This window comes from Microtus ochrogaster, unplaced genomic scaffold, assembly GCF_000317375.1.
Source record: "Microtus ochrogaster isolate Prairie Vole_2 unplaced genomic scaffold, MicOch1.0 UNK35, whole genome shotgun sequence".
NCBI lineage: Eukaryota > Metazoa > Chordata > Mammalia > Rodentia > Cricetidae > Microtus > Microtus ochrogaster.
Window position 1 is genome coordinate 2685105 of NW_004949133.1, and position 10454 is coordinate 2695558.

Below are 10454 nucleotides of genomic sequence, written 5' to 3' on the forward strand. Positions count from 1 at the left end.
GAGCTCACATGTGAGTTCACATGTACGATGGTGCCGTCTTGTCCAGCAAGCACTACTCCACTGCAGATGTCCCCTACCTCTGACCCTTACGTTCCTCCTGCTCCCTCCTCTCCGATGATTTATAGTTACAAATGTGAAGAGTGGGCTTACACGGGAGGACCCCTCCCCTTGGGCTTTTTTTCCTGTCATAATTCCTAGCCAATCTCCATCTTTACCTACAGCTCCTAAAGATACACATCAGAAGGCTGTGAATTCGAAGTTGGCACAACAGACTCTGATGTCCCAGTCGGCTGAGCTGTCCATCTTCAGGATTTATTCTCTCAGCGTGCCTTTCAAGGGTGCCTACTACAAGCAAGCTACACTGAGAAAGCAGCTGCCAAGGAGACAAACCTGCCTCTGCCTCTCACTGCGCTCAGGAGGCAGCAGTCCGCCAGGCAGAGACAGGCACAGGACGAATAAGCACAAATTGGTAAGGAGAATTGTACCAAGTTTCTTCAGAAGAAAATAATTGAGAACAGAGAGTAAGAAAAAGAATTGAGGGAGAAAATATAGCTGGCAGGAAGGCAGCTTGCAAAATGCCTCTCTGAGGAGGGGATGTTCAAGCCACAAGCAGCAGAGAGAGTGGGAATTGGTAAAGCAGAGGAGGGAAGGCCTGCAAGCTCAGACATGGGCAAGGATGGGGAGCCTTCTGGAAAGATTTTGATATGTTTGAATGTCTAAACTTTCGGCTCTAAAGGAAGGTCCCTGTGGCCAATAGGTAATGAGCAAGAGGGGCCTTGAAAAGAGCCTATTGCAGAGGTCAGGTCAGGCAGGGTCTGGTAAGACACGGTCAGACTTACATTTTAATTATAAAGGTAAAAGGAGGCCACTGGAGAGCTCTAAGGGAGGAAATGACATGATCTGACTCGCATTTTTAAAAGGCCTGACTGGCCCTGTGTGAAGAATCGAGCTAAGGGGGAAATAAAAGCCTGAAGACAAAGCCACTGCAGTGATCCTAGCAGAAAGAGGTGCAGCCTCGAACGGACGCAGAGCAGTGGGGGAAAGCAGATATAGCTAATAAGCACCCCGCACCTAGAATAGACATGGTTCTGTGTCCAAGGCCACCACAGGGGTACCTGGTCTGAGCAGACATGATGGGTAGATGGGGGTGTCATTCATCAAAACTGGTAATACCGAAAGCTGAGCACATCGTAGGATAGAGTCAAGAATTCCCTCACCCTTAATTATCAGGGGACAGAAGCTAACGAAAAATATCAAAAGGATGAGAAATATATTGGTTTGGATCATATGAAAATTGTCAGAGGTACAAGCAATACAGATGATTTCATAGAATTCAACCTAGTAATTTCATTATAAGTCAGCCTAAGGGAGAAAAATCCCTCCTCCGCTCTGGTTCTACGCCCACCCAGGATCATAGGGATATATTATAATCGGGCACTTTTTACACTGCACATCTACCAGGTTCCTCAGACATGAACTTGAGAATTGAAGTTTATGAGGTATTTTTAAGATAAAAGCAGCTCCCAAAGAGACTTCAGCCCAAACTCATCCAGACCCACAGTGTCCTCTCTCCTGGCCTGGATCCAGCCTTAAAATTTTCAGAAAAATCAAGAACACCCAGGACCTGAAATCATAATGATAAAGAGTGCTGGAACTGCCCCGCAAGCGATGAGGAAACTGAGTCCCGTGACTCCAGCCTACCCACAGAGACTCCTGCAGTGCTGGGGTCACACAGAAACTGTCTGGATGGAGTCCCTGCGAAAAGCCTTTCTGAGCAACAGTAGTGACATGGCCAGGTTAAATCAGACACAGAAGGCTGGTGCTTCACTTACTACAAAGCATCTGTGTTGCCCCATCTATGATTGTCCCTCAAAGGTGTCACACAGGCCAGGTCAGAGGCACTGCAGTATCCTTTCATGAGAAGGACATCAAGAATTGCTGCCTGTCAGGAAACTGGGAAAGAGAGGGTGCAAAACACTCTTGAAAGGCAGTTGAGAGCTCACTGCTGATTAGTGCCCGGTGCCTGCCTGCTGATGGCTGGCAGCTGGCTGCAAACAGCAAGGTTAAAGGTCACTAGATGCTCAGTCACTCTGGCCTAAAGATGCCCTACTCACTTTGGAGGGCTAACAAGTTATCTGGGAAACGGGAAGACAGAGGGGGATTCAAGACTACCCCAAGTCTGGACGGAGGAAGAGACTGTGGTCTATTGCATCCTATGCCTTGACCCTGTAGCCACTCAGCCATCCCTATCCCAGCAGACATCTTACCCCCTCACCACACAAACATCCCATTACCAAGTTGTCCCCTTGCCTCCAAGTTCCAGCCAGGCCTCGGTGCTGTTTTCAGAGCTAGGTCTCATTCCTGGAGGCTGAATCAGCTGGGTTCTAAACACTAAAGCAGGGTCTCCTTATACTGTCTGGGTTGGGAATGTCTAGAGAAAATGCAGAAGCCAGAATCCCTCAATCCCAGAGGAATGCAGCTTCAGAGGACTGTTTGCAGCAAAAGAAATAAAAGGGTCCAGGTTAGAGGATCCCCTGCTGGGGTGCACGGCAGCAAGCACAGACAAACCTTCCCCAGTCCTAGACCCAGGGGCCTTAAGATGAAGGTAACGATCGTGAGCGGAACCCACTCACACCCCCCATTCCAGACAAGCAAGGCTCTTATCTACCTGAGAATTCTGACACATTTGCCGCTCTATCCCTTAATCCCGGCACTCCTCCCTCCCTCTCAACCTGACATGCAATCCTTCATCCATCTTGCTTTCCGAGCAAGTGATTCAAGGCCCAGCCCTGGGCACTCCTACTTGCAGAAGCCTTTCCTCAAATGATCTCACAGCACCCGGTCTCCCAGCTCACCGTCCACTGAATCAACAGCTGTGGGCATCATTCTATAAATTTTCCAAATGAACTTAATCATCTCCCTTAGGAGGCTGGCTGCTCCCGAAAGGATCAGGTCTCATATCCTCATCCTGCCGCACACATTAAGCACATCCCCCAAAGCACGCCTGTTAATTAAGAGGTTAATGTGGGGAACTAGGGGCAGACAAAACCATTGCCACAAAGTCTCTCCACTGCGTGAGCCAAGGGTCTTAGGTGGGGATGTTCTACTACTCTGTCTCCCCTTCCAGGCAGCACAGTCAATAGTCTGGAACCAGAGAGACTTCTAGAGCCTTCGCGAAGCTCTGCATCCTGGACAAGACTGTTTATCCCCTAACTCACCTCTCCAGGGACCGACATCAACGGTTAACTCCTCTTGCCTCAAGCATTCTGTACCCTCATCTCTTTTCTTTCCTAGAAACAATATGTGTTGAGTATTCTCTATATGCCTGGCATTTACTTATTTACTGTATAAATATTATTTATTTATGTATTTGTGCATGTGTGCATGGTGGGGGTGTGCATGAGCCACAGCACACATGTAGAGGCTAGGGGACAGTTTCATGGAGTTGGTTCTCTTCGTCCATCTTTATGTGGGTTCTGGGGATTGAAACGGAGATCATCCAGCTTGAGCAGCAAGCGCCTTTACTGGCCAAGCCCGTTCATGGCTGTTTTCGAAGTTTGAGTACACTAGTGAATAAAGCAGGGAAAAATCCCTCTCTTGGACTTCCTCCTTGTAGAGCTGGGAGGAAGACAATGCAGGGTGAATCAGTTGCCAGCAATCACGAGGGAATGAGACGGGATGTGAGACAGTGTGCCCCAAAGACTGCTTATGGTGAGCAAATTAAAGAAAGGCGTGAAGAGGAAGCAGGGCAAGCATAGGCAGAAGATGCAGTTTTTAACAAGGTGGCCCTGAAGGACCACACTGAAAAGGGCCACTGTTCAGAGAGAGTTGAAGAAAATGAGAACTTGCATTTGGGCAATCTGGAAGAGCCAAGGGATCCGCCAGGGTGAGAACCCTCAGATGATACAATGTGGCTAAAGTGGAGAGAGCTGGGGATGGGGATGAACAATAACTCAAGTCTCCGAGGGTACAGAAAAGGCCTGGAGCAGTTAAAGAACTTTGACTCTATGCTCAAAGATCAGTCTGGCTTCTCTGCAGAGAGTAAGCTGTGGTGGATGGTAAGCAAGCAGGGCAATCACCCAGGGTCCCGCTGAGGTAAGCCAGGCAAGATGTGAGCATGCTCAGGAGCTACAAAGCAACAGTAAATTATGGCAGGTTCTAGACTTACTCTGAGGGCAAAACTAGGATCACCTGACCAGGGGAGATGGTAGGGTGCAGATAAGAAAGAAACTAACAGACAGAGTTGCCATCTGCTGGAAGAGAAAGGTAGCAGGATGGATTTAGGGATGACAATAGGCATCTTTGGGGCAACACTGAAGTCTGTCCCGGGTGTATAAATGAATGTGTGTGTTGCTGGTGTGCAGTTCTCGGGTGACTCAGTAAGGAGAGGAAGGGTACCAATGGAGAAAACTGCCCGCTCCTTTATTTCCCTTTTCAGAGCCTACGCTCCGTTCCTGGAAAGGCTGAATGTTCTGAAACAAAGGGATCCAATTTCTCCACAGGAGCAATGTGACAATAGCAGGTCAGACTCTGCACCAAGGATCAGTTGCTCAATTTTTTATGACAGCAATCACAGACACAACGTTTCCTCAAGTCCTTCACAAGCTGTAAATGAGAGAAGAAGCCTACATGCTGCACAAGGAAACACTTTAGAGACAAGAACATAGAACCTAGCTGGGAGACACGGCCCTTGGTGCTTGCCTTGGAAGCCCAGGGCACTAGAAACAGTTTCCCCACTTACCCCCTTCTCTGTTCATCCCCTTCTCTCAGGAAGAATTAAGTTCCCAGGTACCTTCAAGAAGGGGTTGAGAGGACACATGAGGCCTTTCCACACCACCTCTCTGAGATAATCACAAAGACTTGACTATTGTCTTTACCAAATCGGGAGAGGAGCAGTTAGCACACTAATTTCATCTCTTTGCTGAGCCTCTGCTCTCCAAGGCAGAAAGGAGGAGACCAGGCCACACCACCCTCAAAGGAAGCCTAAGTTGGTGGAGCTCGGGAACAACAGGACACACCACAAACAGAAAAAGATAATTGAGTAAACACCCTTTCCCCCCAGATCCAGCAGGAGAGAAGAGGCTGGGATGAAGGGGCCGGGATAGTCCCACCTGCTTTCTGTGAGTCCAGCTGAGAAAGGGGTCAAGGGAGAAGGCAGGGGAGTTTTACCAGCAAGGGAACAGGCCTCGACCAAAAGTTGAGGCAAGTTGGGGGCTGGAGCTATAGCAAGAGCAACGAGTTTTGGAGATTAGGGCCTCAAGACAGTTGGCATCCTGGTAGAAGAGAGGCAGGAGCAATCCAGAGAATGCTGAGGAGATTGACCAGAGAAGAAGCAGGGTGAATGGCTGGGTGGTGACCAAAATAGCCCAGTCCTGAACTGAGTTGATTTTCGGGAGGGGGGGGGTGGATAAAGGCAGTGACAGCTCATCTGCATCCACCCTGCCCTGTTGGGAAGGCTCCAAGGGGCTAAAAGCTGTGTGAAGAACCCTCAGGAGGAATGGGCCACCTGGGAGAAGCTGTCATGCTCAGGGTAACAGTGGATACCCCAGAGGGCAGCATCTGTGGGCCCAAGTGACGGGAAGACACGCCCTGGTCCAGGGAGGCACCAGAGGATTCTGGAAGCTGGTCCAGGCCCCTGCCGAGCTTGTGTTTCAAGTGCTTCCTGTAGTTATGAGTATCTCTGTTACTAACAAGGACTGTTGTCAGTATTAGTGGACTGCAGGCCTGACAGGCTAGGCTCCGTCCTCCTACTGAGCTACTGGCTGTTCACAGAATTCCTTGCCCCTTCCCTCCAGGTGGCAAACTGTCTCTAAATTCAATCCCAAAACATCACCTTCCCCGTGGTCCCTCCAACCACTTCAGCCTCCATCCCAACCCCTATACGGTTAGGTCTAGGTTTCCAGGTCTGCCCTTTGGTGGAAGATGAGATTACACACTAGATACAGAGGACGCAGTCACTTGCTGAGTCCCTACTATGTAGCAGTGTGTGTGTGTGTGTGTGTGTGTGTGTGTGTGTGTGTGTGTGTGTACTATGTACATCAGATAACTTTTTCCATGTCCTATTTCACAGATCAAAAAACTGACGCTTTGGAAACCTGCTCAGTAGCTATGTATCTAGTTCTGTCTGACTCGAAAAGCACAAGCTCCTTCTGCATAGGTGAACAAGACAAACTTGTTATTTATTGTAATAAAGACAAACTTTTATTACAACTGTTCTTTTCCTCTTCTTTATCTACTACCACTGCCCCCCCCAAATTCACACAGGACTCACCAACACTGTACTGGGCCTTTATGAAAATAAGTTCAGTAATTTGACCCCAGTCCTCATCTGCTTAGTTCCTTGCCACTGTGCAGCACTTCTGTCCTTTCCAATGCTACGGGCAATGGCCACAGGGGCCAGCAGGCCATCTTGTCTACTCTCCACCAGTGGGCACAGTGGCCAAATCCAAAGCTCTTCAGATTTCCCAGAGTTACCACTTCACCTGTCCTTCAGCACACGCCGACTAAAAACAGAGATGCTGATAAGGACTTTAATATAAAATCAGGTCACGGGACAGATTTGACCCTTGAGCTATACCTGCCAATCTGTGATTTAGGTCACATTACCTGAAATGCACTGTAATCCCTCTCTGTTTGGCCTCTACAATTTTACATAAACAGAGGCTGTTGTGCAAAAAAAAAAAAAAAAAAAAAAAAAAAAAAAAAAAAAAACCTAATTTAATGAATAAGAACAAGGAACTGAGTAGAATTGGTTTTGTTTTCTCATACCAGGAATAGATGAAATTATTGTTTCCGATGGGAAAACACATAGAGCAGAATTTCCCAGGCTCCCACTAAATCAGGGGACCAAGACAGGAGGAAGGTCCTAGGAAGCTTCGAAGACAAAGAGTGAGTTTGGCTGCACCTAGACTTGACCTAGGGTAGTAAAAATGCAGTGGTCAGCCTGTGTGGCCATGGTTACCTCAGAGGAATAAGCAGGTGAGTCATAGGATCCCTCCTACCCGCAGGATTGGGAACAGATGCTATGCCCCTCTAAGAGCTGGGGAGGAAAATCGAAGGGGCTGAGTAAATGAAGGCTCGGACGCATTTCTAGCAGACATGACCCACCATCAGATGCAATGGAAGGCAAAATTCAAGAAAATCTTGTGGATGCCGAATTGAGTTTCTAATGGCTATCAAGAGAAGGGTGCGTGTTACCAAGGAGATGTCAATTATCTGCATAGTTCTTCAGTGGCCCAAAGAGCTAGAATTCGGTCCTGGCAAGGTTGGGAAGGGGTGGAAAAGACAGAATGGAAAGAGGAGCAGAAATGGGTGGCTTTGCGCTATTTGAGTCTCTGTAGAAACAGCAGCGAATCAGCGCGGTCTTTAAGATTTCTCTTGGAAGTAGCATCTAGGCCTAGCCTGCTGTTTGTCTGACACTGGAGTTGGGATGAGTGACTTGATTTTAGTCTTTGCCAGAACTGGGGGAAGGTGAAGGTAGTAGACGGAAGTTAAGACATTCGGGGCATGCCCAATCCCTCCTCATGCTTTTTCTCTTTGCTTTCCAGCTCGAAGAAATGAACCTCTCCCTCTAGTGTGCTTTCACAACTATGTGCTGTCTCATCAAAGGCCTAAAGGCGAGGAAGCCAAGCAACCATGAAGAGAAATCTTCAAAACTGTGAGTCAAAGTCAGCTTTTCCTCTTTCAAAATTCATTATCTCAGGAATTTGTCACAATGAATAAAAGCTTACTAGCAAGAACGGTGATGTGGCCCACCTAAATTTGGTAACCCAGCTACAGATCAAAGCTTCCGTGACCCTTGCTCCAGTCCAGCTCACCCCCAAATCCATTATTCAATATGTATCACCACCACACGTGCCCTCTTCCCTACACCAGACAGCTTACAAGCAGAAGAAAGGAGGAAGAAAGACCCCAGATGTTCTTGTAGTAAAATCAATTGTTGGGAAAGTAAGCTTCCTTCACTGTCCACTTGGAAACCTCCCTCGCGTCCCAGCCGACTCACCCCTAACAGAAGTGCTCTATTCTTGCCAGAGCCACACAATCGCCACTGCTCAAATGAACGCTGAGTCTGAGCATGGCTCCTCGACTCCCAGAACAGGGATAAGAATGTCCCTCAACACAACCAGTAAAAGCCACATGGCTGCCTCAGCCCCTCAGCATCTTGCAGCAGGCTGGGCTGGCAGTTCCTCAGAGTGGGAACACCTTTTCCTCATGTCAGGCTCATCAGTCACCTGCCTTAGGGCCAAAGTGTGCCTGGCACGGCGCCCTGCTGAGAAGCTAACTCTATCTATGAATAAATCATCTGGAAGGCACTCATAAACATGACCAAGTGATTGCTGGCTTCTGGAGCTCTCTACTCCCTCCCTACTTAACTCTCTTCCCCTTCATCTGCACGCCCAGTGCCCAGCCCTCCAACCCCTAGGTAAGCCGTCTTTGATCCCCTTTGCCCCGACATTCATTCTCTCTCGTCTGTCTTGCCAATACCTTCAGGACAGAATGGACAGCACCCTTTGACAGACCCCAAGCCATCTCAGTAGCTTCCAGGTAATTCACTACCAAGCAGGGAACTCTAAGCCTTATGCATAGCTACCTTATGTTGCCCTAGGACAGGAGAAGGACAATTAGAAATGAAAAGTTTCTTTTGAGGAGAGGAGAAACAGAAGAATCTAGGCTCTTAACTAGCAGGTCGCTGGGGAAAGGCAAGCAAAACTAGATCCTTAACCCACTAACACCCAGATAGGTATCCTGTGTGGAATACAACCGTGTGGTCCACAGAGGCAGCAGAGTCGACATAAGATGCTCTTGGACCAAAGAATAAAAGGTACACACAGTCAATAGAAGTTTCCTAACAGATCTTCACAACCAAAGGCTCATACTTAGGGAGGCTGTGAGATGCCATTGAAGGTAGGTAAGAAAGGGGTTGGGATAGCCTTCACCAGGAATGTGATAGAAGGAATTCAGTTATCAGAGAACAGATTGGTATCCTGGAGTCAAATATTCCTAGATCAAATCCCGAATTGTTGCTTGCCTGGGTTGAAATGCTTAATCCCCTGAACCTCAGTTTCTTTTGTGTATAATGGGAATGATGCACGGCCTCACAGAACCAAAGTTAAGTGGTAAGTAAAACACTTGAAAACACCTGGCACTTCTCGGGTGTCTAATAAACTTAACCTGCCCATCAAAGACAGGGCTGAGCTAGATATCCTCAGGTCTTCCTATTCCAGAGTCTGAATGAGTTTTGATCCCTTCCTGGCTGCTGGAAAGGAAGGCTTACACCTGGGAAAGATAAAGAAGTTCAGATTAGATAGCTGGATGGAGAAAAGAGGATGCTGAGAACGTGTAGAGGTCACCTGTAACACCCATCCACCCCTGCTCGTTCCCTCTTCTAGAATAAAGGGGGAAACAAGGTTCAGAATTTTAAAATCCGTTCTGAAGGACCTCAGTTTCCCATGTGTACTGTGAAGGAATAGGACTTGATGTCCCCTTCCAGCTGTGGCTTCCGCTATAGGAAGGGGAAGCCGAGGATTCAGACAGGAGGCAAGGCAGTAAGGAACAACTTGTCAGGGTTCCCCACCCCACACCCAGCCCTCCGTGGTACGCGGGACAGCCACCTCGGTGTAGTCTTTAAGCTTCTTTATTGTGCTAACACTGTTGCCTCGGAGCTCAGAACTCACACACAGAACAATTCAGTCCTGACCCCCACCTTCCCAGGGCTGGGGGCCCTCTGCCTTGGCTGGGGACACCTGGCTTGTTGTACCTCTGCGGTTCTGGGATACCGACTGCTTCCCTCCCTTCCTCTCCCTGGAGCCCAGGGATGAGAAAGGGTTCTGAACTGTCTTCCTTCGTCCCCCTGCCCCCTCCTACTTCAGAGCCACAGGAGGATCTGTCTCCCTAGGCATCTCTGAGGGAAATTCCCCTGAACTCTCTGCCGCCAGGCGGCCGGTGAGAGCCAGGTCTGCGCCCGCCCGAGCCTGTCCCCAGCTGCGGGCGGAGAGCCCCGAACCGCCTCCCAGCCGGGGCGCAGCCCGGTGCTGCGCGCTCACACTAAGAGGCCGTCCTTGCACGACCGCTGCTCGACCTGGGCACAATCGGCACAATCGGCCGACTCCGCGCTCTTGACCTTGATGTAGACGGGGGAGGGGCCCGCTTCGCAGGCTGCGGAGGCTGTGCGGGGCACTAGGGCCACGTCGTCGGGGCCGCCGCAGGGCGGAGGCGCGTACTTGCGGCGCAGGGAGCGGCTGACGTTCTGCGTCGGGTACCCCAGGAGGTGGGTGACGCGGCTGCCGCGCCCGCTGGCCTTGCACCCGGGCGCCTCGGCGTCCACTCTGGAAAACAACAGGCGGGCGCGTGAGCTGGCTCCTCCACGGCGCGGCGTTGGCACGGCCTGGGCAGAGCTGGGGGCTCTTGGCAACCTCTCATCTCCCGCGCCCCCCTCCACCTGCCCCTCCTCTCTC

The 10454-nt window shown here is 49.7% G+C and overlaps 1 protein-coding gene across 1 annotated transcript in view; it reads right to left on the reverse strand.

Moving 5' to 3' along the window:
- Positions 1-10039: 10039 nt before the first annotated feature.
- The window catches only part of Vsig8 (V-set and immunoglobulin domain containing 8), a gene marked incomplete at its 5' end in the record, with an annotated part of 3799 nt that continues 3384 nt past the window's right edge, over positions 10040-10454 (reverse strand). Inside the window, one exon of the mRNA XM_026789970.1 lies at positions 10040-10325. Within this exon, the coding sequence (XP_026645771.1) occupies positions 10040-10325 (286 nt within the window). The remainder of the gene's footprint in view (positions 10326-10454) is intronic.